Source organism: Entelurus aequoreus, linkage group LG06 (assembly GCF_033978785.1).
Source record: "Entelurus aequoreus isolate RoL-2023_Sb linkage group LG06, RoL_Eaeq_v1.1, whole genome shotgun sequence".
Lineage (NCBI taxonomy): Eukaryota > Metazoa > Chordata > Actinopteri > Syngnathiformes > Syngnathidae > Entelurus > Entelurus aequoreus.
Window position 1 is genome coordinate 67,745,299 of NC_084736.1, and position 27,983 is coordinate 67,773,281.

The 27,983-nt window shown below is 37.8% G+C and overlaps 2 protein-coding genes across 2 annotated transcripts in view; one reads left to right on the forward strand and one right to left on the reverse strand.

Annotated features, from left to right (window-relative positions):
- Positions 1-2,700: 2,700 nt before the first annotated feature.
- Positions 2,701-8,699, reverse strand: iscua (iron-sulfur cluster assembly enzyme a). The gene is made up of 5 exons (XM_062051297.1): positions 8,054-8,699; positions 7,816-7,929; positions 5,227-5,337; positions 5,064-5,142; positions 2,701-3,023 (listed from the first exon to the last, which is right to left on the reverse strand). The coding sequence occupies exons 1-5, from the start codon at positions 8,138-8,140 to the stop codon at positions 2,938-2,940; spliced, it is 477 nt and encodes a 158-aa protein (XP_061907281.1). The 5' UTR covers positions 8,141-8,699; the 3' UTR covers positions 2,701-2,937.
- Positions 8,226-27,983, forward strand: part of sart3 (spliceosome associated factor 3, U4/U6 recycling protein) — a 45,071-nt gene continuing 25,313 nt past the window's right edge. The window contains exons 1-5 of the mRNA XM_062051296.1: positions 8,226-8,491; positions 26,235-26,361; positions 26,445-26,549; positions 26,622-26,806; positions 26,985-27,090. Of these exons, the coding sequence (XP_061907280.1) occupies positions 8,294-8,491; positions 26,235-26,361; positions 26,445-26,549; positions 26,622-26,806; positions 26,985-27,090 (721 nt within the window). The 5' untranslated portion in view covers positions 8,226-8,293. The remainder of the gene's footprint in view (positions 8,492-26,234; positions 26,362-26,444; positions 26,550-26,621; positions 26,807-26,984; positions 27,091-27,983) is intronic.

The window sequence follows — 27,983 nt, forward strand, 5'->3', positions numbered from 1 at the left end:
TGAATGTTATATTTATTTAATTTTAACATTTATGATAACATATGTGACATATTTAAAAATTCTAACTTTACAAAAGCAAATGGGCCTGCCTGTTCTTTGGGCTTCCTGTACAACATCCCCACTTTCCGCCCCACTTGAAGCCCCTGGGTGTACCTAATGCTGTGGCTGCTGCGAGGGTGTAGTAAATAATATATATTTAATATTTTAGAAAAAGCTTTTCAAATATAAACAATGTTTTAACATTGTCCAATGTCATCCTGGAGTAAAATGGTGCAAAAATAATTAATATATACACGATACCTTTTATACATACACTTCTGGTGGTAGTTAAAATGTATATTTATTTATATATTGTATTTATCTCATATAAATACCATATTACTATTAATATGAATCATTTAAATGTAAAGACATGCCTGCCAAGACAGAGGAAACTCCTTATAATGTCCTGCTGTATGACATCCAATCTGAAGACACTTTTGCTTTATGTACAGCGTGAATCATTCGGTGCTACAAGTAACAACCAAACTTGACATTTTTACTTGGTTACATTTAACAACCTTTCTTTATCCACACTTTCAGTATGTGTTTATTAATTATTTATGGTCTCTCTCTTTTTTTCTTTTTTTTAATGTATTTTGCATGTTTCTTCTTTTGCACAAAACACATCATTTAAAGGGGCTGTTTGCAACTTGCTAGAAAACAAACAAACAAAAAAATGTTTAACAAGAAAACCAGTGGCCAGTTTATGCCACCATCAGCATATATATTTTTTAAATGTCTATATTTTTCACAATTACTAAATATATTGAATTATCAGTTATTAAACAGTCAATTATTTTCATTCATGGAAAATACGTTTTTCTTTCGGCGTCTTATTTTTGGTATTATCTTCCTTCTGCTTATGACCAATGTGTAATAATTTGTTGTCAAAGCTCCTGTGCTTCTTGGCATATTTTAGTAGCGCCAACATATTTGTCAGTATGCAGTATTATCGGTGGATGTTTGATTAAATGCAACTCAAAGTATTTCATCTAAATGTGAAAGGTTCAGTTTTTCTGCAAGAGTGCCTTCATTTCTCGCTGCTTTTGGGTTTCTTCGCTTCACTCCTGTATAATAAAGCTGTGGATTGTAGTGCTTGTTGTTTTTTAAACATGGACGCCACAACATCACATACTCACTCTTAATACTGCTCATTTTTCTATTAAACAGGTCTTTACTTGACAAAATGTTTATTATTGTGCTTTGTGCTTATAGTTTGCAGTGATATTTGACTGCAGCGCATCACATTGTGCAGGTGGGTCCTGTACAAATAGTATATTTAATAGCAGATACATAAGAAACCAGACATTAAGTGGTTCCAACAATTGGAATGAATAGGATCACGCACATGTGCCAAAGTCAGGGACTGGGGGCCAGATCTGGCCCGCCACATCAATTATAGGGGTCCGCGAAACCCTCGAAATAACGTGCGTCAATAAAGCACTTCATCTTTCTGGCTAAATATATTTGTAGTTTTTTGTATTTTCAATTTTGAAGGAACAAATTACTAAATACAATTGCATATGTGGGAAACTTGCATGTGTCAAAAGCTGTGACCACAGGATGCAAAGACAGAAAGCGGTGTGCAGATCAAATAATGATAATAAAATCCTTGTTTTTTAAATATCCGAGAGCCGAAAGCTGGCTGCATGTAAAGTAACAATATATATATATTTAAAAAAAAATAAAAAAATAATAATAATTTAAAAAAAAAAAAAAAAAAAAAAAAAAATATATATATATATATATATATATATACACACACACACACATATATATGATGGATATTTAATTAATAATATATAATTGTATATCAAGATATGTGAAAGTTCAACTCCTCCCTTGTTTACTTCTCCTCCTTAAAGTTTGGTAATCAATCAGAAATACCAAACAGATAAAATGCGCCAAATATGAATATGTGTGGAGAAAGTTTTGCATTTTCCCATCATGCATTGCAGGAGATGTAATGGCTGTAATTTTGAATTATGTGTTGTGCTTGGACATTTTTAATAATACCCAGAAAGTTGTGTGTGAATAGGTTGTGTTATGTGTGAGCATGTGTGTTGACTTGTTGTTTATTAGCACCGTTAGTGGGAACTTACATTTTCTATTGGCCCACGTCACATTGTAGAAATAAAATTCAACACAAAACAGCGAAGATGGAAAAAAATCGAGCAAAAAGGCACAATGTAAAAAAAAAAAGCTGAAAACTAAAACAAAGTTTGTCTTTATATGAACAGTTATACTTTTATTCTTTTTTTTATAAATACAATTACATTTTCTGTAAGTGGCCCGCAGTGAAAAAAATGTGCACCCCCTTCTCTACGGTGGTACATAAGAATCCATACAAATATGGTTTGCAGGGAATACTCTACTTTGCAATGTTTTTGAAGTGTAATTACATTTTATTTTTATAAATATAATAATGTATACAATGTTTGTATTTAATACATTTTAGATGCAAAATATTTGAAGCAGGCACATTTTGATGGTTCACTTATAAGTTATAGGTGTATGCTGTAACTGTACAAAGCATGATTTCATGTGACCTTTACCTGCATTGTCCCTCCAACCAAAACAAATATTGAGAGTAGAACTGTGAAAATACTCAAATTGCAACATCTGCATCATTTCCCTTTATTTGGTCATAAAAAAACAAACAATGAACACTAGTATTTTTCTATTCATTTATTTGGTAGATATGGGAATAATAGTAGCATCATAAACACAAATATGTATTTGTTAAAATTATTGCCAAAAAAAGAAATTAGTAATTTTTTTTTTTTTACTATTTGAGCTGAATCTTCCTGTACAATCCTGTGATGACATAATTACTTCTGACATCCCTGAGGAACCCCCAACCCCAGCCTTTCATGGATGGTTAATGGTGACAAATTAACTGCTGACGTCGGCACTCTTCTCCTTGTCTTGTTTGATTCTGTAGTCCGACAGAGCCGCTCTGATGGCGTCTTCTGCCAGCACTGAAACGTGACGAGATGGAGAGTACATTTAAAACACTTTTTATTGTCAGGAATTAAACAAGATGCAGGAAAAAAACAAAAAACTAAAAATGTTTCCATTTGTGCATATACAGTGCACTTGCAGTGTCGGGATGGGCAATATGGCCTAAAACTTATATTGCGATACATACTGCACCCTCCTGCAATAAAGATATACATCACAATATATTTAGTATATAACTATTTCTAAACGGGTTACAAAGGCTCCTAATTTGGCTGCTGACGTATGTAGTGACATATTGCCTAATTTCCAGTTGTACCGGTATTATTTTATCAAAACTATTTTTATCATACTTGTTAACTAGTATTGATGGCTGATTATTTTCTGTTAACACATGCTTCTATCTACACCTCTGGTAAAAGTTAATAAACACTTATTCTTCTTAGTAGAAATTACGCAATATTTATCAGCTTCCTCTTATTTGTAAATTGCAACCACTCTTATTTAGTCCCTCCTCTTTTGCTACATAGCCAAGATGGCGGTGATTGAGGATTGTTAGGGTTGTAAAGGAGAGTATTTTCTAACCTTGGGGCAGAGTGAACTGTTCATGAGATCTGGGGCCGTACTTATCAAGCTTCTTAGAGTGCCATTTTACACTTAAGTCCTGAGAATTTGCGAAATTTAGTCCTACTCTCAAACTTAAGAATAAAAGCTTTTTATCAACGTTCTTAAGTCTAAGAATCACTCCTACTCTCCACGATATTTAAGAGACCTTCAGAGGTGTCTTAAGTGGTTAGGAGTTGCCAGCAGGGGATGGCACTGAGGCGAGAGAGACGTGCGCGAACGTTCAGGGAACGGAACAATGTTTGTTTTTTTTTTGATGACGAGCAGCTGATCAAACGGTATCGTTTAGACAGAGCGGATATTATTTTTGTCACAGATTTAATACTTTTCGATTCCTTGTTGATTTCTGCATGTGTCTGCAGTGGGCTAGTATATATAGAGCCACCCACACCAGTTTCAAATGAGTTGCCTAATTAATGAATTGGAAAGAAAATGTTATGACAGTAGCGTATGTGTGTGGCCGTGAGGTGAGTGACGTCAGTGAGTGTGTGGGCGATAGAAGAGAGGGAGCGGTAGCGTGAGTGCCGACGGGGACTAGTTTGTTTTGTATTATTTTGTAGTTTATTGTCAAAATATACACTCCCATTGTCCACTTAAATATTTCCAAGATATTTCTTTATTCTTAGACAACGGATTCCCTTCCGTGATTGGTCATTTCTATGGACACAGAAATGACGTCACCTAAAATTCTGTTTACGGCACATAGTAATGTCGTAATTCAGCTCTGAGTGTGACACTTAAGATTCAGTGCTACACTTCGCTGAAAGTGTGAGTAAGACGCTTGATAACTAACTTTTAAGTGCAGCTTTCAGCGAAGAATTTATTTCCTCTTAAGTCAACTCTTAGCAGACTTCTTAGGAGTAATTCTAAGAAGCTTGATAAGTACGGCCCCTGGCCTCACGTGCAAGTACATCCTGTTCAGGGACATAACAATGACTGCACCCTGGGTTTTTCCTTTTTTGCTACACACAATATAGCTAATTTAGTTAGGTTCCGGAGGAAAAAGGTACCAGGAACGAGAAGGGAGAGTGGAGAAGAATGTTTGTGCGCTCGGCACACACGTCAAGTTAACTTTTAGTTTCGATCCCTGCCAAGATACGGCAACCAAAGTGGACAAAAGCATGAGAAACGTCAATCATTTGCGAGATTGTTCCGGATTTTTGACGGCTCGGTTCTCTCTAATAATGCTGTTGCTTGTACTTTATCATTTTTTGTAGAATAAAACTTAAATTCTAGTCACCTCTCATCATTGTAGTCAGTTTTTAAAAGGATCTGGATAGACTAGTCCTAATAGGGTTGACTGTCACACACTCCCCAATTAGGGTGTGTTGAATGCAACATCCGAGTGCCGAAGCATACTTATTTTCCCGTAGTTGTCGTTGGAATACACTCAAAATGCTAAGTGTTAGTATTAGTGTACTCGTCATCTTCCTTACTGGAACAGTGAAGTTTCACAGGCGGAAGTGAGAGTTCTTTGGCAATGTCTGTGTTCTTGATCCTCAAAGCTTCATCGACCTGCAAGATACAACGGACGAGAGCAACATCAGCAAAATGTAAAAGGAGCAAAAACATTCCTTCTTTATTGGCGCCTAGACTCACCGACTTCCCTTTAACCCACTCGGTTGCTAAAGAGCTGGAAGCAATGGCTGATCCGCAGCCAAACGTCTTGAACTTGGCATCCACAATCTTACCTTTCTCATCCACCTCAATCTGAAAATAGACAATTATAGATGGCGTCATCTGCTACATGAACACAGTGATTAGCAAAGAGGGGGCTTTGTGAATGACATCTGCTGGGTCAAAACATGGTCTCTTCCTAACAGCTATTTACTTACGAACAAATTCAAAGAGATTTCTTTCAAAATCATTCATCGTTATTACCCTGTAAAGACTGTGATGGTTAGATACAAGAAGGACATTGATGTTACCTGCACCTTATGTAACATGCATCCAGAGACTGTTTACCACCTGTTTTGGACTTGTGAACGCCCTCGATCACTATGGCAGGGCATCTGTCCTTTCATCCTGGACAATATTCATCCATCCATTTTCTACCGCTTATTTCCCTTCGGGGTCGCGAGGCGCTGGAGCCTATCTCAGCTACAATCGGGCGGAAGGCGGGGTACACCCTGGACAAGTCGCCACCTCATATTCATGACATGTTTGTACTTTGTTTTAAAGATGTGCTATTTGGATTTACACAGTATGAGGAAAACATTTGAAAAGGAATTTTACCTTTGCAACCTCATTATACTATTGACTAAGTTTTATATTCATAAATGTAAGTTTCTCAATACCCGACCTGTTTTTGTGCCTTTAAAAAAAATAATTAGAAATGTACTTTAAAACGCTTCCTACCTCTAACAACCAACAAGCTGTGATAACTATGATGCTGGGCTCCAAATTGGGATTATTTACGGAACTTGTGTGAGCCTATGGCTTTACACTTTGTTACATATATATATTTGTATTCTATTTTAGTTGCTTTATTGAAGGGGAAAAAGAATAGAAATTTGAAAGGAAATTTAAAATAAAGATTAGTGAACAACAGGCTGAATAAGTGTACGTTATATGACACATAAATAACCAACTGAGAACGTTCCTGTTATGTTAACGTAACATATCATGGTAAGAGTCATTCAAATAACTATAACATATAGAACATGCTATACGTTTACCAAACAATCTGTCACTCCTAATCGCTAAATCCCATGAAATCTTATACGTGTAGTCTCTTACGTGAATGAGCTAAATAATATTATTTGATATTTTACGGTAATGTGTTAATAATTTCACACATAAGTCGCTCCTGAGTATAAGTCGCACCCCCGGCCAAACTATGAAAAAAATGCGACTTATAGTCCGAAAAATACGGTATTTATTTGATTGTAAGTAAATGTTGAATATTATAAATAAAGGTTTTGAAAATTAAAAAAAAAAGGAAGTAAAAAGCAAAAAGGGGGCTTTTGACTTACCTTTACACTTTGTTACATATACAGTATATACATTTTTGTATTCTATTTGAGTTGCTTTATTGAGTTTACAACCCCCTGGCGCTGTTTTGTACCGTTTCTGTACTTGTTTTGATTATTATTATTTATTTGATTGTATGTAAATGTTGATTATAAATAAAGGTTTTGAAAATAAATAAAAAAAGAAGAAAAAAGGGCTTTTGACTTACCTTCACACTTTGTTACATAAATATATTTTTGTATTCTATTTTAGTTGCTTTATTGAGTTTACAACCCCCTGGTGCTGTTTTGTACGGTTTCTGTACTTGTTTTGATTATTATTATTTATTTGATTGTCTGTAAATGTTGAATATTATAAATAAAAGATTTTAAAAATAAATTTAAAAAAAGCAAAAAGAGGGCTTTTGACTTACCTTTACACATTGTTAGATATATATTTTTTAAATTCTATTTTAGTTGCTTTATTGAGTTTACAACCCCCTGGTGCTGTTATGTACTGTTTCTGTACTTGTTTTGATTATTATTATTTATTTGATTGTATGTAAATGTTGAATATTACAAATAAAGGCTTTGAAAATTAAATAAAAAGCAAAGCAAAATGGGGGCTTTTGACTTACCTTTACACTTTGTTGCATATATATATTTTTGTATTCTATTTTAGTTGCTTTATTGAGTTTACAACCCACTGGTGCTGTTATGTACTGTTTCTGTACTTGTTTTGATTATTATTATTTATTTGATTGTATGTAAATGTTGAATATTACAAATAAAGGCTTTGAAATGAAATGAAAAAGAAAAGCAAAAAGGGGGCTTTTGACTTACCTTTACACTTTGTTACATATATATATTTTTGTATTCTATTTTAGTTGCTTTATTGAGTTTACAACCCCCTGGTGCTGTTATGTACTGTTTCTGTACTTGTTTTGATTATTATTATTTATTTGATTGTATGTAAATGTTGAATATTACAAATAAAGGCTTTGAAAAGAAAAGCAAAAAGGGGGCTTTTGACTTACCTTTACACTTTGTTACATATATATATTTTTTTGTATTCTATTTTAGTTGCTTTATTGAGTTTACAACCCCCTGGCGATGTTTTGTACTGTTTCTGTACTTGTTTTGATTATGATTATTTATTTCATTGTATGTAAATGTTGAATATTATAAATAAAGGTTTTTAAAAATAAAAAAAGCAAAAAGGGGGCTTTTGACTTACCTGAAGTTTCATGACGTCTCCGCAGGCTGGTGCACCCACCAAACCAGTCCCCACATTTTTGGCGTTTTTATCTAAAGAGCCCACATTTCTTGGGTTTTCGTAGTGGTCCACAACCTTCACAAAAATATAACACAACGACGTTGGCGTTTCTTAATTTAGCTAAGACGTTTCTACACAACCGAAAGCAAAGAGCGCACATGTGCTAAACGCTTCACATGTCACAACAGCATTGCATTACCTTTTTGTGGTATGAACATAAGGAATTCAGCAACAACCTTCTATTGAGCAACAACAACGACGAGGACTTTCGAAGAGCCATCGCCATCTTTTTAAAATCCGACAACCGACGGAAATGTCCGATTTGAGCCGAGTGTTTTGTTGTCAAGAACAAGGATCAAGCGCGCCCCCCGGCGGTCAACGTCCGCTATCGCAGTGTCGTCTGTTTAGTGCTTGTTACCAGGCAGAGCGCCTTTCCAACATGGCGGCGTCAAGCAACGCAGAGCATACGCACTCGCAAGACATGGAGGAGGACGACGCGGGGATGGAGGAGCGAGAAATGGACTCGGAGAGCGACGACGAGGAGGGCATGGGGGTAGAAATTTCAGATGACGAAGAGGACGACACGTCAGAGGACGAGAAGGAAAACGAAGCGGAAATACAACGACTAGAGGAGCAGGTAGTTCTTTATTACTCGCGTAGCCGAGAAGCTAACACTAATGAATGAGTGTGAAACAGTCGCTGACAAGAACGCAGAAGAAGCTGCACGAATGGGAACGGCAATGCCAACGGAACTCGCAATATACCAGCGAGGAATTGTTGCTTAAAGTAACTTTAATGACTTAAATATGGCGGAGTTCCTGTTGTCGTGACGTGATGCTAACGAGTACTGACGGTGCACGCGCGCTGCGCTTTGGCGGTTCAGTGTGACGTCACAGCTTGTATAGTAGAACGGCAACAACAAAGTTGAGTCAAAGAGTAAAAATGTGTTCTATCACCACAATTATTCACACGAATCTGTACTACATGCACCAATATTATGTTAGATCCACTATGGACTGGACTCACACTATTATGTTAGATCCACTATGGACTGGACTCTCACAATATTATGCTAGATCCATTATGGACTGGACTCTCACACTATTATGCTAGATCCATTATGAACTGGACTCTCACACTATTATGTTTTATCCACTATGGACTGGACTCTCACACTATTATGCTAGATCCATTATGAACTGGACTCTCACACTATTATGTTAGATTCACTATGGACTGGACTCTCACATTATTATGTTAGATCCACTATGGACTGGACTCACACTATTATGTTAGATCCACTATGGACTGGACTCTCACAATATTATGCTAGATCCATTATGGACTGGACTCTCACACTATTATGCTAGATCCATTATGAACTGGACTCTCACACTATTATGTTTTATCCACTATGGACTGGACTCTCACACTATTATGCTAGATCCATTATGAACTGGACTCTCACACTATTATGTTAGATCCACTATGGACTGGACTCTCACATTATTATGTTAGATCCACTATGGACTGGACTCTCACATTATTATGTTAGATCCACTATGGACTGGACTCTCACCATTATCTTAGATCCACTATGGACTGGACTCTCACAATATTATGTTAGATCCACTATGGACTGGACTCTCACAATATTATGCTAGATCCACTACGGACTGGACTCTCACACTATTAACTAGATCCACTATGGACTGGACTCTCACTATTATGCTAGATCCACTATGGACTGGACTCTCACTATTATGTTAGATCCATTATGGACTGGACTCTCACACTATTATGTTAGATCCACTCGACGTCCATTGCACCGGTCGCCTGGGGGGGGGGGGGGATCCCCACATCTGCGGTCCCCTCCAAGGTTTCTAATTGTCATCCCATAGGGTTGAGTTTTTTCTTGCCCTGATGTGGGATCTGAGCCGAAGATGTCATTGTGGCTTGTGCAGCCCTTTGAGACACTTGTGATTCAGGGCTATACAAGTAATTGATTGATTGATTCACACACACAAAACTCACTTTTAGTACAGTCTAATAATGCCTGAAAGATCAATGCAAACCACAACTCATATAAAAAACGGTACACAGGAATTCAACACGTTTACTGTACTTCAGGGGTGTTTTCACTGAGGGCCATGTCCCAGCTGTGGCTACCATAAAACTTGTAACTGCAAATAATATATGAATTTGCATTTGATTATTATATGTATTTTTTTATGTACACTGTAAACTAAAATTACAGTAAAAAATGGAATGTCAGTGTGAGTGATTGATTGTGTATCTGTGTTGGCCCTGCGATGAGGTGGCGACTTGTCCAGGGTGTACACTGCCTTCCGCCCGAATGCAGCTGGGATAGGCTCAAGCCCCACCCTGGATGGACCCTGAGAGGGGCAAGTGGTAGAAAGATTAAAGTTAAAGTACCAATGATTGTCACACACACACTAGATGTGGCGAAATTATTCTCTGCATTTGACCCATCACCCTTGATCACCCCCTGGGAGGTGAGAGGAGCAGTGAGCAGCAGCAGTGGCCGCGCCTGGGAATCATTTTTGGTGATTCAACCCTTGATGCTGAGTGCCAAGCAGGGAGGTAATGGGTCACATTTTTTATAGTCTTTGGTATGACTCCACCCGGGGTTTGAACTCACGACCTACCGATCTCAGGGCGGACACTCTAACCACTAGGCCACTGAGTAGGTTATATATTATATATAATAGATGGATGGATGGAAACCGGAAACTCAGTGACCAGAAATGTACTGTATAACATACAGTGGGGGCAGCACGGTGGTACAGGGGTTAGTGCGTGTGCCTCACAATACAAAGGTCCTGGGTTCGATCGTGGGCTCGAGATCTTTCTGTGTGGAGTTTGCATATTCACCCTGTGACTGCGTGGGTTCTCTCCGGGTACTCCTGCTTCCTCCCACCTCCAAAGACATGCACCTGGGGTTAGGTTGATTGGCAACACTAAATTGGCCCTAGTGTGTGAATGTGAGTGTGAATGTTATAATAAATAAATGATAAATGGGTTATACTTGTATAGCGCTTTTCTACATTCAAGGTACTCAAAGCGCTCTGACAGTATTTCCACATTCAACCATTCACTCACACATTCACACACTAATGGAGGGAGCTGCCATGCAAGGCGCTAACCAGCACCCATCAGGAGCAAGGGTGAAGTGTCTTGCCCAAGGACACAACGGACGTGACTAGGATGGTAGAAGGTGGGGATTGAACCCCAGTAACCAGCAACCCTCTGATTGCTGGCACGGCCACTCTACCAACTTCGCCACGCCGCCGCCGAATGTTGTCTGTCAATCTGTGTTGGCCCTGTGATGAGGTGGCGACTTGTCCAGGGTGTACCCCACGTGCCGCCCGAATGCAGCTGAGATAGGCTCCAGCACCCTCTGCGACCCCGAACGGGACAAGCGGTAGAAAATGGATGGAATATACAGTGGATTTTTTTTGTACGATAAATGGAAAAACAGTGTCACTGTTTTTTATGGGAAGAAAATGGAAGCTTAGTTGCCAGAATGTACAGGTAATTCTTTTGGCAGCATATCACCCTAAATGGAAAAACAGTAACACTGTTTTTTTTAATACTGGCAACTGAGCTACCAGTTTATTATTTTAAAAATGTGGTACACCTTTTCCATTTACAGTAACACACCGTACAAAGAACTACTGTAGATTTCACGGTAAAAAACTGGCAGCTCAGTCAACAGAATTTTATCGTTGAAAAAAAGTCCTAGTTTTTTTTTTTTCAATTTACAGCAATGTACTGTAAAAATATACCATCAATTTTACCGTAAAATCTATTGTAATTTTTACAGTGACAGTGTACAATTTGATGGATAACTTGCTTTGAAATCATAAGTCAAGCAGATATTTAAGTACGTATGTATTTTTATTTTGACAAAAACATTGTAAAGTATGACAGTATACCATATTTCAGGGTTATAGAGCGCACGGTATTTAAGCCGCACCCACCAAATTTTAGAATAAATAAATATGTTTACATATATTAGCCTCACCAGACTATAAGCCACAGATATATACCGGCACAAAAGATTTTGTAAATGTTTATTCATGTACCTTAATTGTTTCCAAATGGTGCATGTCACACGGCAGTAAAACGACTGATCAAACAAAACAGAAGTCTCTTACCTATTGGTACCTGCTATTGTGCATTTGGGCTCTGCAAAAGTCCCGAAAATTTGCGCGAGTCCGCCATTGTAGTCTGTTCTGTAGTTAATATGCTTCTTCTTTTTCTCTATGCTTTTGTTGTGGTGCATTCATCCTCCACTGTTGCCATTTCTAATATAAAGTTGCGTACAGTTCTTATATCTGTCAGTAGACTCGCTATGGAAGCGCTAATAACCATAACAAAGGATGATGAGGAGAAGGCGCTGTTAAAGTGGAGCCACGTAAATAGGACCCGCCCACAAAACGGCGCATCCTGAAGAGAAATCACGTGACAACCTCTGAGGAAGGCAACATTTGTCGCAGAAACCATCAGGTACTGAAGCAAACAACAGGTTTGGCTATAGGAATAACAAATTGCATAATCCTGAAGAGACGTTAAGAAAACAGCTTGACATCACACCACGGCCTGTAAAACAAAGTCTATGCAACATGTTTGACAGATAACCACCATTACATGTTATGTAGACCAGTGGTCCCCAACCACCGGGCCGCGGCCGCACAAGAAATTAAAATTTTAATTTAAATTTTTTTTATTAAATCAACATAAAAAACACAATATATACATTATATATCAATATAGATCAATACAGTCTGCAGGGATACAGTCCGTAAGCACACATGATAGTATTTCTTAATGACAAAAAAATAAAATAAATAAAAATAAAATACCCCCAAAACCGACTTGTTCATCGGCAGTGTGCCTTATAATCTGGTGTGCCTTTATAGTCAGTAAAATATGGGCGTTATATTGTAAAACTTACAAACGTTGCGTGGAGCGATGAATTAAGAATCCTTTTGAGCAGAAACTATTGATGATTTTACTTCTGGTTTAAGAAGCGAAACAGGAAATACGTTTTTAACCAGCACCACCTGCAGTGAGCGAACTTGTCCAAAATATGGCACCATAGCACAAACAATAACATCTTTTTAGTGTCTCTGTTGGTGATACATGAAAACTATTTGTTTAATGCAAAACATAACGGCCGTTAGCGAATAAAAATACATAAATTAACCGCACCGTTTTATAAGCCGCAGGGTTCAATGCTTGGGAAAAAAGTAGCAGTTTATAGTCTGGAAAACACTGTAATATTTGTTGCAGTATTGGATACTATTCAGTGTTTCCCCCAGAAAATGTGTTAGTTAAGGTAGTGTCTCTCCAGGGGGAAGGGGGTGGGTGGGTGTAAGGAACAGCGTAACTCGGCCTGTCGCCATCACGTCTCCATCTCATCGCTGCCACCACAGCCTGGGGGGGCAGTAGACTACAGACTGTGGTGAGGTTAGGCCGGCTTTGTCGTGTGACGAAGCCTACAATTTTTGGTTGTGTTTTCCGCTCCATATGCTGAATGCCGATATACTATATATATCTCTATATTTTTTCCGTAAAGTAAAAACAATACACAAAACAGTCTTAGTTACCTGAGATACTAAGTATGTAATTGTTATGACTTAGTAAGTCAATATTTTGACTTAGTAATTTAATAAGTCAAAAATATGACAAAATAATGACTTACTGAGTCAAAATAATGACAAAAAAATTACTTAATAAGTCAAATTTATGACTTACTGTAAGTAAGCGTTTGCAATAAGCGTTTGAAAAAAAGAGTTAAAAGTGGGGCCACATGCTGACGACATATGCTCAACTCATGCTTAATTTATTACAGCATTTGGGAAGCCTGTAGTTAATTTTTATTATGTAAATGTTATATTTTTTTCAACATGTGGTAGCAGGGACCCTGCCCTTCAAAACTAGGTTGCTACATTACTAATGATTAATGTAACTATAGCTGAAAAATAGTACAATAGCAATAGGAGAGACTATTCATCCCTGAACACCATGGAGTATATGTAGGCTTTATGATGTAGTTACATTAATATATAAACTATCAGAGACAGCTTCAGGAAACTCTTCTTCTAACATAATGCTGTTTTTTGCTGCTTCAAGACAGTTCAATCAACACAGAAAAAGGTAAAGTGAAATAACTTCGTTGTTAACTGTAGGTCAATAATGCTTGTCTTTCTCTCAGACAGATAGGGCTTTGCTGTCCGTTTCATGTGGGGCACACGCACGCACACACACACCGCACAGTGAGCTAACATTACGCTTAAAGCTAATTAGCCTTTACCTCAAGGACTGTGAGCGAGTTGAGCTGCCGTTTACGTTTCTAGAACGTCAACGGGCTCATAGCGATGTTACTTGTAGTTGACTGGGAAGTGTTTATTATAATTTGGGGAGAGTCCGCAGCCTGATGCTTACCTGCTAAACACCTATCTGCTCACCACAACGCAGGAGCACTGACTCCATGCGCTCTGAATACACACTGCTGATTGGCTGTTACATGCGCTCTGAATAAGCACTGCTGATTGGGTGTTACCGCTCTGCGTGTAACCAATCAGATGGTTCTGTGGGTGGGACAATGCTGGGTGCTGCTGAGACGTACTGACAGAGGCAGAGACAGAACTAAGCGGAGCAGCTTGTTAATGTAGTGGATTGTCCGAAGCTTAAACAGGCAACAAAAGTAGTTTAGTACAACAAATTTATTTACCCATTATCAGAAGTGCAGGTTGAATTGAGTTGGCCGTGCAGACAGACCACATGTTACTCCGGAGCCAACAAGACACACACAAGCCAAAATCACTGTCGAGTTCCGGTCTTCTGCCATTTTTTATATGTCTGTTGTGCGTCATTGTTCCTTATCGAGTGTGTCAATGTCTTGTTGTTTTTCCTATCTGTTCCATAACAACTCGAATCCTTTAGACAGTCAACACATTCTGTAGACAGGTTGGCATGACTTAAAATTCACTTTTGTCCCACAGAAGAGGAAGAGAAATCAAAATGAGCATACATTTTTGACAGACATGAACTATAGGTCAAAGGTCAGAAATTCTACTACATACCCGCCTTCCAGGGTCTTAAGACCCTGGACCAAAACAATTTCTGATATAGACCACTAAATTAAATCTCTACCGCAGATAGAGGCAAAAACCTCAATGTTTTTATACGAGGCAAAAATTCCGTCTATGACCCTCCTTCAGAGCGATCGCTGTTACCAGCCTGCAGTAAAACCATCTCACAGAACACAATTAGTGGCCTACCCTTTGATTTAGTAAAGGAATAACAAATACTTTGATCATGAACATCATTGAACATAAATAGATGAATGTATATAGACTTATGACTGTAAGACATTTGCAAAAATATTTTTCCCCGTGAATGTATATAGACTTATGACTGTAAGACATTTGCAAAAATAGTTTTCCCGGCATTTGCAATGAATGTAGTTACCAATATTGTTAATTATCAATTGATTTTGAACACACAACTGAATTTCGTATGAGTCCATGTTCGATTAGTGCTCGTATAGATGGCTCGGTGGTGCCTCAGGCTGATGGCCTGCCGACACCTCGTTGGGCTTTCGGCTGCCCTGGTGAAGAAAGAGATCCACTCAAACAGTCTGTCTCTGTCTCTTCTTGGGGTGTGGTTCAGTCCATTGGGCAGACTGTGCAATGGCATGTGCGTGCTGGCCGAAATTGGGGAAAAATCAGGTAGAATTGGAGCTGTGGGGGCTTTGGGGAAGGCTGGGGCAGAGTATGGGGCGTGGGGCTTTGGTCCAGGCCCTCGGCTTGCTTCAGGCCTCCTCGCTGCTTCGGCACTCCCGACACTTCTTTCCACAGCTGCTGGAGTCCCGGTGGACCCATTGGCTGGCAACCTTAGTTGTTCTCGCCATCGCTGGCAAGGTGTTGTCTCTCCTCTCGGTTCCTTCCAGTCAAGTATCGGGTGTTGGTCCTGGATTGGCTTTGACCGTGCCCCTCTTAGCGAGTGCAAGGGAATCTGGAGTGGCTGCTTTCATCCTCAAATCTGCACAGAGGAACTGGCACACAAATTCTACATTTTGCAAACTTACCATTTTGGTCTCATGGTCTTTCCACCTTCCTAGGAAGCTGCTGGTCCTGAGAAGTGCTGATCTTGTGACTGAAGAAGATTAACCTGTTTTCTTAAAATAGGTGCCGTTGTTTGACCTAATCTTTTTGGGGAAACCATGTCGGGATATTAGATCATTCACAAAACATTTAATTACTGAATTGGCACCCTCCTTTGAGGTTGGGGTTGCTTTCGCCAACCACTGCAATTGTCAATCTAAATCATTACGTTCCTTTATCCTTGTGCCGGATTGATCATATCGATTAAATAAAACCTCAACACGCTCAAACTTGACCCAATCCAAACTCACCTCCCCCCTCTGTCCCTCTCACAGGGACAGTGTTAGTCGTAGTAATAGTAATAGTAGTAGTAGTAGTAGTATTAGTAGTTTCAGAAACATCCAAGAAAAAGAAAAGACAGCTGATAGTCAAGCGCAACAAGAACAGAGGCGGAGGATAGGTCATGTTTGAGGTCACTGTTCGCTTTTGCAATAGTACTTTGATATTTTACAACACCTAGTGAATTATTGTGGCCTCAATAATTCACTAAATAGTTGTATTTAATTTAGTCTATCTATGATGGGACAATGCACAGAAACATTAAGTTCAGAAACAGATATGTTCTGTACCAGATTATATCTAAATAGCTACTTTCCATCTGCAGTCCCTGGCTACCTAAATTAAAGGGATCCAAAAATCAAGCAATCAAATTATGACACTAATTAATCATAATAAATATATACATTCATAATAATCAATAATTAATCAAAAATAATCATACTGTAGCATGTAATCAATCATAAGAAAAGTCACCAAATGCCCCTTCATGGACACATACTTAACATACAATACAAACACACCTTATTTACATCATCACACAAAGACAATACATGCTCTTGTTCACATCTGTCATCATTCGTAAAAACAACCAAGATTTTAACAGCCATACCTCACAATTTACAACAAAAATGCTCTCATGGATAAATATAATACTCATTAAATTGATGTGTCAACATAATGCCCATCTTAGTGACCGTGTGAGCAGCCTTGATTGCTCCAAAGCCACTTCTTAATTTCAAATTTTCTATTCCTTTTGTTATAACGTGGAGAAGGCTAATTGGTCTGTACATGTTCTGGTCTTCTTTATTTCCTGCTTTATGGATTTAATTATAGTAGCAGTTTCTCGACTTGGTAGGGAAAGTGTTTTCCGTTATTGATTTATTTATCAATCGTTGTTATACGAGCAATAATACAATCCTTATATGTTTTTAGGAAGATAGTGTCCAACCCATATATATATATATCTAGATCGTGAGTCTGATAATGCAGTGAAGATTTTGTTAAACTTTGTTTCATTAGTTAATTCTAAAATTAGTCCATCCTGAATAAATGACAATTATTTGCACTGATTTTGAGGGATTTTTTATTCAGGGTTTGTACAGACTGGATGAAATGTTCATTAAAATTATTACTTATGTCCAGACTGTCTGCGATAATAGCGCCATTGATATTTAATGTTATAGTGTTGTTTCTTGTTTGCTCTCTTTCCGTAAGTTTGTATCTGGTTTTCCATAACTCTCTATTGTTCCCTTTTGCAGCTTTGATTAATTTTAAGTGAAAGTCAGCCTTAGACTTCCGCATAAATATTGTAACTTTGTTCCTCCAAACTTTTAAAATCATACGATCTGTATTCAGACCTGTTATAATTACTCTTATGAGAGCTGAGTCCTCATGTCTTTATTAGAATCCAAATTGTTTTATTAATCCAATGGTATTTTTATTTTACACTCTTCTTTCTGGTTTTGTATTTGTGTATTTACAGATGTTCTCTTTCATTTTTGTCATCCAATTGTAATTCTAGTATAGGGCTGCTTATCATTTGTATCATGTAGAAGCCGTTTATAATATCCTTAAGTTTCTTTCTACGTGTTTTATTTAACCAGTCCAGATTAACGTCCTCCATGACGTTACTTCTTTCATACTATGCTGTTTGAGGATGTCTGAAAATGAATCAAGAAAAATGTCTTTAGCTGTGGTCGGTCGGTATACTACAATTACCTTGAAATACATTTCTGAGGAAAATGTAATTTTAATTTCAACATACTCAAATTGATCTACTTTTAATGTTTTCCCTTTCATAAATCATAATTCCTCCCCCCTTTGTCACTCGATCTGTCGTTTCTGTAATCTTGTCCCCCGGGACATTAATTAGAACGAAAGTTGTTGTGGGTTTTAACCATGTCTCTGCTAGACAAGGTAATCCGGATTAGAGTCTGACAGTAACTGCTGTATTTGTTCAGTATGTTTCCTGTGGTAGAAAGTTTAATAATGCGGACACGTTTGTTACTGAATACTTTCTACAGACTTCTGTCTCTCTGCGACTTTGTGTATGTAATAAGCAACTATAAATATTTGATATGCTTAAATTTTGTTTTAGCTCAGCTGTTGTGTAGCTGCTAGCTCCTTGTAGCCTACAGCAGGAATGTCCAAATTGTAACCAATAGCTATGTTTTTAACAGACAACCGAAATAATTGAAAATGTGGTATTAGCGTATCGGTTCAATCAGCGGCAGCTACGCTCTGTTTTATCATTTGACCTAAATTTTTGGTTTCGTAGGCAGGACAGAGGGAACAATGTGGGTCATTAGTTGTCCATCTTACACCATTCTAATTGTTGTAAGGATAGTTCACATGAGCGGCCATACCTTGAGTGCCACCATATATAAGAGTCAAAAGGCTCCTATTATGAGTCGTCTAATTGGTGTTCATACACTTTGGCGGTTTGGGTGGCAGGACACACGGACGCACCTCCGTCAGCCAGTGCTAGGACAGTTGGAGCAGTCCCCGTCTTCCATTCGTTCCTGGGGGGCGTCCCCAGTAGTTGTCAGCTGATGTCGTGCTGTCAGGCAACATCAGGAAGTTCCTTCTGTGCGGTATTGAATTGTCAGGGCACAGTTCGTAAGCAGGTCATTACAAGGTGTGTGCAGGTTGACCACAAAGGAATGCTTCAAAGATTGCGTTGAACATTGTCCGTTGACACTTATGTCCAGCAGGGGTCTGTTTGTATCCTGCTGTTCGTCCTGCTGTCACACCTGTATTTTTTGTGAGCATGTTCTGGCTACAACTTTGGAGCTTGTCTTGTTCAGAGAAGCTGGCAGTCCCCCGGCTGCACATCCTTTCCACCCTCGCTTGACCTAGCACAACCGTGGCTACCACCCAAGTCCGTCTGTATGGTTTTACGTTTTGTTGAGGTTTTTTTTCCTCCAGAATTTGGAACTCAAAACATGTACACCCATCGTTTTCATATCCTCTCGGTTAGTTCAATTTTGCATATCACGTTTTAAAATTACAGTCTTAACTATCCCATTAATTGCTAATCAATAACCTTAATTCAAAGATTATACGTACTACTTCATGTGTATTTAAGTACCCTTTTAATTCACTTAAAGATTATCTATAAGTTAATTTAAACTATCATTTGTCTATCAGTAGGCGCGAGCAAGCTGTCATGCTTGCACTCTGACCTCCCGCTGTGCGTGATATTCTCCAAAACAAAAGAATGTTTTTATTCACGTTTCTCCTTATCTTTCAGCTAAATCTTTTAACTTTTAACGTCCGCACTGTGTTTATTTTTATTGTCTGCATTTTAATTTTGCTTTTATTTTCTTTCATTTCACTTTGTTGCATGAAAAACGCCACACAAACAAAGCTGCCTATCCTTTCCTTGCCTGTCTCCGACATGTTATCCAACCTAGTCACAACAAAACACACAAGGCCATGCTCTAGGCGCCAGCCCTAATCACACTTCTCCTCTTTTTAACACTTTACATATCGGCTCTTATTCTAATTATTAATGTAGGCTGTTATTTGTAATTATTAACACTATTCACAGCAAACAGTTGTAAAGTTATAGTTATTTGCATTATACTCTCAAAATCTATAGCTAACTGAAAGCTGTTGAGATATGGTTTGCCTCCTTCATCTCAGTGGCCTAGTGGTTAGAGTGTCCGCCCTGAGATCGGCAGGTCGCAAGCTCAAAACTCCGGCCGAGTCACACCAAAGACCACAAAAAACTCTGGAGCCAAATCACCAAAAACGATTCCCGGGCGCATGGTATGGTGCACTGCAATGTCCAAATAAAACTATAAATTACTCCAAACTAAAATGTCAGACTGCACTTTAAAGTTACTTTTATTAAAGTAATTTCCAAACTAACCACCACCACAGCAGACATCTTCCTCAATCCTATCCCAATACTCCCATAAATTAGAAAGGTGTTTCACAACAGTGGTTAAGTAGTTATTTTAAGTAATAGATCTCAATATGTAGAAATTAATAAGACTAAATCTTTACCAGAAAGAGTAACTTGACAGAGTATATGAACTAACTTCTTGAGAATAATAATTGATCATTAATATGTTGGAAGCCGCATATTGAACATATTAAAGAAAAATATCCAAATCCATTGCTATTCGGTATAAAGTTAAACACATGCTGAATAAGAAATGTCTGCACATGTTATATTATTCATTTATTTTTCCATATGTAATATTGTTTTGAAGTTTGGGGAAATGTTTATAGAAGAAATATAGACCCAATACTTAAACTTAAAAGGCTCATTTCAATATTACACAAAGCATTATTGTTATGATCATACCAATCTATTTTTTATAAGTCATAATGTGTTAAATGTTCAGATAATTTAATTTTAAAACAATGGCAATTATGTTTCCGAGTAAAGAACAACAGCCTTCCAGTTTGTATTCTTAGCTTGTTTACATTATGAGGAGAAAACTATCATTTGTGGGCGGTATAGCTCGGTTGGTAGAGCGGCCGTGCCAGCAACTTGAGGGTTGCAGGTTCGATCCCCGCTCCCGCCATCCTAGTCACTGCCATTGTGTCCTTGGGCAAGACACTTTACCCACCTGCTCCCAGTGACACCCACACTGGTTTAAATGTAACTTAGATATTGGGTTTCACTATGTAAAGCGCTTTGAGTCACTTGAGAAAAAGCGCTATATAAATATAATTCACTTCACTTCATTTACGGGGGATATTGATTTTTGAAATAGGTCAAGTAAAATAAAATAAAAACACAAATGTATTTCAGTTTTAGGAGTTTAAATAATGTACCATCCTCAGTGATGAGCTGAACACATGTAGTTTTTTGTTATGGTTTTGGAGACCCTTGAAAGGTAAAGTTTTTTGAACATTATAAAATATAGTAACAATTACTTTCATCTTTTAACGTTGATGTTCCAGGTAATTTAATGTTCAGTAATTGTATATCATAGGCCAATATAAGCTTTGGCTTCCGCCTATTCTTTTTTCGGTCATTCTTTTTTCTTTTCTTTTCTGTGTGTAAATGTGTATGATTGTTAATATGTCTAATTTACTGTTAAACTGCTCACACAAATTGGTTGATGGTTGATTATATGACCAAAATAAACTTATTTCATTTACTCATTCATTATCTATCACACTCATAGTTTTATTCCATTTTGCATGTAATTATTCCTATTGATTTCTTCCCATTTCACTTAAACAACTAAACAAACAAAAATAAACAAACTTGCAGCTAACCACAATCAACAGCATACCATTTATGAATACCTTCATTTGTCACTTTCTCATCTTTTCTTCACTTTTGTTTTCCTTTACAAACAACATCCTGTATCCATCTCTTCCTTACACTTCACACAATGTTTCTATTTTCTGTTCTCCTAGAAACCATTCACATAACGTAAGGTTATAAACATCCTTTTCCCATATTTTCTCAAACCATCCTCTTCACCCTCATTCTGTTTTTTCACCTGCTCTCTCTTCCTCTCTCTCTCACTTTCTTTCCTTCTCTCACAATACAAACACAATATCCAAAATAATCAGTCTTATAAAATAATTTTAGCTTTAGATATGATTTAGGGCAGTGGTTTTCAACCTTTTTTCCCAGTAAACTAAAGAAATAAAATACAGCATAATGTCATCATTTTCTGATTTATTAAATTGTATAACAGTGCACCATATTGCTCATTTGTTGTGGTTTTACTTGACTTATTTGGACAAAAAATTATAAGAATAACTAAAACGTTTTAAAAATTAAACAAGTGATTAAATTATAATAAAGATTTCTATACATATAATCAATCATCAACCTTCTTTGGATATTGTAATAAAGATCCATCTGGGCTCGTGAACTTAATTCTAAATATTTATTTTGTTGAAGAATTATTCTTCTATAATTATATTTATAAAGGATTTTGAATTGTCGCTATTTTAAAATATTTAAAATCTCAGGTACCCCTTGGCATACCTTCAAGTACCTCCCTTTTTTGTCCGGGCGGAAACACCATATCCTCCTTTGAGAACTACTGGTTTAGCCTATAAAAAATCCTTAGTCTCATACATCATTACACTGTACAACTCCTCTTTGGGGGGTGGGGGGCTAGGATGACAGGGAATGCAAAACAATAACAGTGCAATACTTTTTTATATCATGGTCGTTAATGCCTAGTTTCTCTTATTTTACTGTTCTATTTTTATTCTCCTTGTAATATTTTTCTATTCTGTTTCCATTTATACCCTTATTAGTTACTGTTTACTTTTTACTTCTTCTTCCTGAGGGAACTCTCCTGAAGGAATCAATAACGTTTTATCTGTCTATCTATCTATCTATTACTAACCCGAGCACAATTCATGACGTCATGCTCATCTTGCAGACAGTTATTTCCATTTAGTTTTATTCTCTATTTGTAATTCTACATGCACCAATGTCACATAGAAATTTGCTTTCTTTGTTATTTATTTACATTATTATTTCTGGTTTACTTGCTGTCTGTTTACTTAAGTTCTCATATTTTGGTGTGTCTTCCTTCTGATTAGAATTTGTTTAATGCTTCTCTACGTTTTGTTTTGACAATGGCGCTGAGTGGCTCTTATCTGTACTTCTTCAGACTCTATGTTTCACAGATGCCGTTAGATGTATTAGAATATAAATTTAACTTTTATTTTATTGTGTGTTTATTCCTAAAAAAAATTAAAATGTCAATGTATGATCAATTTATCTTTATCAAATTTAAATTCAATATTATTAATTTATTTGTTGTATAACTATTAATTCAAAGTTACAATGTGTCCTAATCTATGATGTTCGTGCGTGTGTGTTTGTCTCAACTTCCACACAGAAACTGGATGGATCAGATAAGCAACAAGGCTGTACCAAAAAAAAAAGTATACTAGACATATAAATGAATGATGAATTAAACAATGTTTCAGTGTCCCACAATCCGTATTTATTTATTGATATTTAAACGTGTAATTTTCCATATATCTATTATTTTACTGGACTTAGCAAGCACCTACTACTAGCACACTCTACAGACCGAGAATAACTGTTCAACCACACTTAGTAATGCCAAGCTAGATGCTAACTTAGCCTTACTATGCCTCAGTAAGCAAACTTTTGCTAACACAATGCTAACCTAGCTCAATGCTATGCTAACACAATGCTAACCTAGCTCAATGCTATCCTAGCTCAATGCTATCCTAACATTGTCACACCTCTTCGGCCCACGCCTCGTACAGCTGACACTCACACAGCCTCGCCACACGCACACACTCTTATCTCAAAATGTCTTCCAGCTGAGACTCCTTTTTTTTCTCTTTTTTTTTCTTTATATGCGTCACACAGTCACTCACACAGAGAATTTACCAGCACAGTTAAAAGTAAATGCAATAGACAACTATTTTTGTCATCCAGAAGCACAGCTGTATCATATCAGAACCTTAATAATAAGAACAACATTTATCATTCACTCTTAGATGGACAAATAGTCAAGTTTAAGGAGGGTATTCTGGACTTCCCTGTTTAGGCTGCTGCCCCCGCGATCCAACCTCCGAGAGCGGAATAAGATAATTAAATGGATAGATCATACACTCAATATGTTTTCTGTACGTAAACTTTGTCTACTTTCTCACACGCACACACATTTTAGACAATTTCCAAACTTTTACAGATAGCGGGGCTGTGAGAAAAAGCGTGAAGGGAGGTTGCGAGAGGGGGGGAGGAAAAGGAAGGGGGGAATTAAACCAGATAAGAAACCAGGTGCTACACAAAAGTTATTAAATTATGCAGATATATATATATAAATTTAAAAAACACACATTTTTATCCCACAACCCACGCCCCCCTGGTCCGGACCAATATAAACAACTAATGCACGCGTGCTTTTGTGGAATCGGCCCTCTCATAACACACACACGCAGGTCATTCTTACTCATATAACGGCGATTAACCCGTTTAGCGGAGCAAACCCTGCTTTTCCTTCCTGACCAACACGGATAACAGCCTAAGGCGCTGTAGAATCACCAGGAATCACCCCCCAATCCTACAGTACATCGTGTCTGGTCAGTCCATATAGTTTCACCAAGGCTCTACCATATGGAGCCCTTAACTCTATCCATCTATACTGCAGCAAATTTCCAAATTCGTGACAACTTGGCTCAGTTGATCTCCTTTACCGGAGTCACTGAACGATCACCTTATATCAGGCTTTTTACCCGGCTGCAGCTTCCACATAGACAGATACGTAGGACCTTCATAGATGTCATAAATTTGTGTGGGTCAAATGTCACACCAGTTTAGCCAACCTTGCCTTAAATTTCGCTGTGTCCAACTCCGGCTAACTTAATGTACTTTCAGAAAAAAGCATCCTCTGCCAACAACGACAGAGGATGAAGAGGTTAAAATAAATTTTTCGTCTCACATCGTCTATGCTTCTACACTCCAAACCACCAAAATTCTATCAACAATCCCCTTATGTTAAAAACAAGAAATCACAAGTTTTCAACAAACACACAGACAAATGATCACATATAAAACAACTCAATCCAACCATAATTTACCCCATTCCAGGTTGTTTTTGGAGAACCTGACTAAACCTATCTTTTATCAAAAATAGATTCAGCAATTAGTCTTATCGATCCGGCTCTCTCCAGGCAGAAAATGTTTACACTTTAAGCAAAACGCTTACCTTGTTATGCGCGCGTGCAGCACACTGTCTTCCTGACTGAGAGAGCGGGAGCGGCTGTCGACCTGTAGCTTCTAAACCATACTGTTCGTGACGCCAATTTGTGTAGTGGATTGTCCGAAGCTTAAACAGGCAACAAAATTAGTTTAGTACAACAAATGTATTTACCCATTATCAGAAGTGCAGGTTGAATTGAGTTGGCCGTGCAGACAGACCACATGTTACTCCGGAGCCAACAAGACACACACAAGCCAAAATCACTGTCGAGTTCCGGTCTTCTGCCATTTTTTATATGTCTGTTGTGCGTCATTGTTCCTTATCGAGTGCGTCAATGTCTTGTTGTTTTTCCTATCTGTTCCATAACAACTCGAATCCTTTAGACAGTCAACACATTCTGTAGACAGGTTGGTATGACTTAAAATTCACTTTTGTCCCACAGAAGAGGAAGAGAAATCAAAATGAGCATACATTTTTGACAGACATGAACTATAGGTCAAAGGTCAGAAATTCTACTACATTAAGACTTTAGTTTAGGCGGTGGCTCTTTGTTGTTAAGGCAACAACAAAGCGCTGCGGAAAACCTTGCTATTACAGGTAAAAAGGTATATAGTTTCATGCAGTACATATAGTTTTTACGTCAAAATGGAAAAAAACAAATACATTTATTAAGAAATTACTACGGTATTTTATTGACACATTTTAAAAAATGTTTGCGGGCCATTAAATATGATGTGGCGGGCCAGATCTGTCCCACAAGCTTTGAGTTTGACATCTGTGCTGTACTACATGCACCCATATTTTACGCACACAAATACTTCACTTTTATTAGAAATCTAATAATCAAGTTACTACTATAGTAGGGGATTTGAAAAGTGCGAGATGATGAGTGGAATGGTTTGAAACGGTTGAGAAATGTTCGAAATACGGATTAAAAAAAAATATATATATTTTATTTGAATGGGAAAAAATGTTCTGGAAAATGGGTAATTCTTGTAAATGTGGGACTTTTAGGAAAATAAAAAAATGGTTTCACAGCTGTCATGAATAAGCATTTAGAAAGTGAAAATGTTTAGCAGGAAATGTGTCATTGCTCTTCAGTTTAATGAAATTTAGGTTCATCCTGAAAATTTACTCGAAATCTGAATAGCCCCAACTAAATGGGAGTCGTGTCCATCTCTAAATACAGTTTACATTAATTTTCTCCCCCCACCCCCAGCTGTCGATCAATGCCTTTGACTACAACTGCCACGTTGATCTCATCAAGCTACTGAAGCAGGCGGGGGAGCTTGTTCGCCTGCGAAAAGCAAGGCAGAAGATGAGCGAACTTTTCCCTCTCACAGAAGGTTGGTGTATATCCACTTGCAGGCTTGCATTCACATAAATAAATGGATCGCAGCACCTGAGTTTTTTCTATTGATTCCCACAGAGATCTGGCTAGATTGGCTCAAAGATGAGATCCGCCTGACCGAGGAAGAACCAAACCGAGAAAAAGTCAACGAACTTTTCGAGCGGGCTATAAAAGATTACATCTGTGAGTATAGCGAACCTGGGAGCGGCTATTTGGCTGCGACGCAGTCGTAACAAACTGCTTCTTGTTTTTTAGGCCCAGATATCTGGCTTGAGTTTGCCCAGTATTCTATTGGTGGTATGGGATCACCAGGTGGCATCGAAAGCGTGAGAGCCATCTTTGAGAGAGCCCTCACTGCTGTCGGGCTCCACATGACTAAGGGGCAGACGGTGTGGGAGGCGTACCGAGAGTTTGAGAACGCCATTTTGACCACTGTGCAGGTCTGTGTTCTCTTTATTTAGACACCATTTTAAGTCTTTTTTATCAGCTATTACCCACTTTATAATTTTATTATTATATATACAAAGTTTCATCATATATGCGTTTGGATTATCACTTACTCCACTCACTTTTATTTAGAATCATTTTGTTCCATCCTTCTATTGTTGTTCCTTTCAGCCTCCCCCTGGCAGGATTCCCAACCATGACGAACAAGAGCTGCTGAACAAGCAACTGCAGCGCATCCATACATTGTTTAACCGCCAGCTGGCCATTCCTTTAATGGGTAAGGATGCCCTCTTCTCACTCCAGATGGGTTGGTGTAGAATGAGCAACATTCTGGTTTGTGCAGGGTACAACTGCTGGCTCAGCCTGAAAAAAAACTATAGTTGTACCTTAGTTTTTACATGAAAACTATTTGTTGAATGCAAAACATTATGGCCGTCAGCGAAGAAAAATCCATAAATTAACCGCACCGTTAAAAACTACAGTTGTACCTTAGTTTTTTTAGTACCGGTAACCCGTTCAGGAAGGTCAGACTAACTTGAATCATACGAAAAAAAAAAGTATTTGTCCGCTCCTATCACTCAAAATTATCTCAGTAGTACCTCACCTTACAAGCTCTATTTGTTCTGTGACAGAGCTCTTAACTCAAAACAGTAGTATGTCAAATCAACGTCGCCCTTTGAAAATATTTGAAAATTATTTAATTAGTGCTTCGCCCCCTTAAATGGCGAAATTTTGAAATGTAACCTGCCTTTTAAAAAAAACTAAAACTTTTATATTAGAAATATTGTACAAAACAATACAGCTTGAAAGTGTGACATGGAAACACATTGCTTTGGGGGTCTTTCTGGACTCTGAATAGCTTATTTACATGGCTTAATACAAGACTGTATTTAAGTCTCTTTTTAAAAAATTTTTTAACAGTTCAAAGCATGGCGTTAACGTGCGGCATCATTAGCTGCCACAATCGTGGTCGTGATTGCTTTAGGAGACAAAAAGGATTTGGTGTGATTTTTCTCATTTGAAGCGTGAAAGTAAGCCAAAGGAAGTTGGGTAATGAAGCTAATAAAGAGAATGTGAATAGCCTAGAAAGCAGCAATGAGACAATCAAACATGGCTTTTAACGCCATGACCTGGTACATGATAGTGTGTTGATGGCATTTTCACACTGGT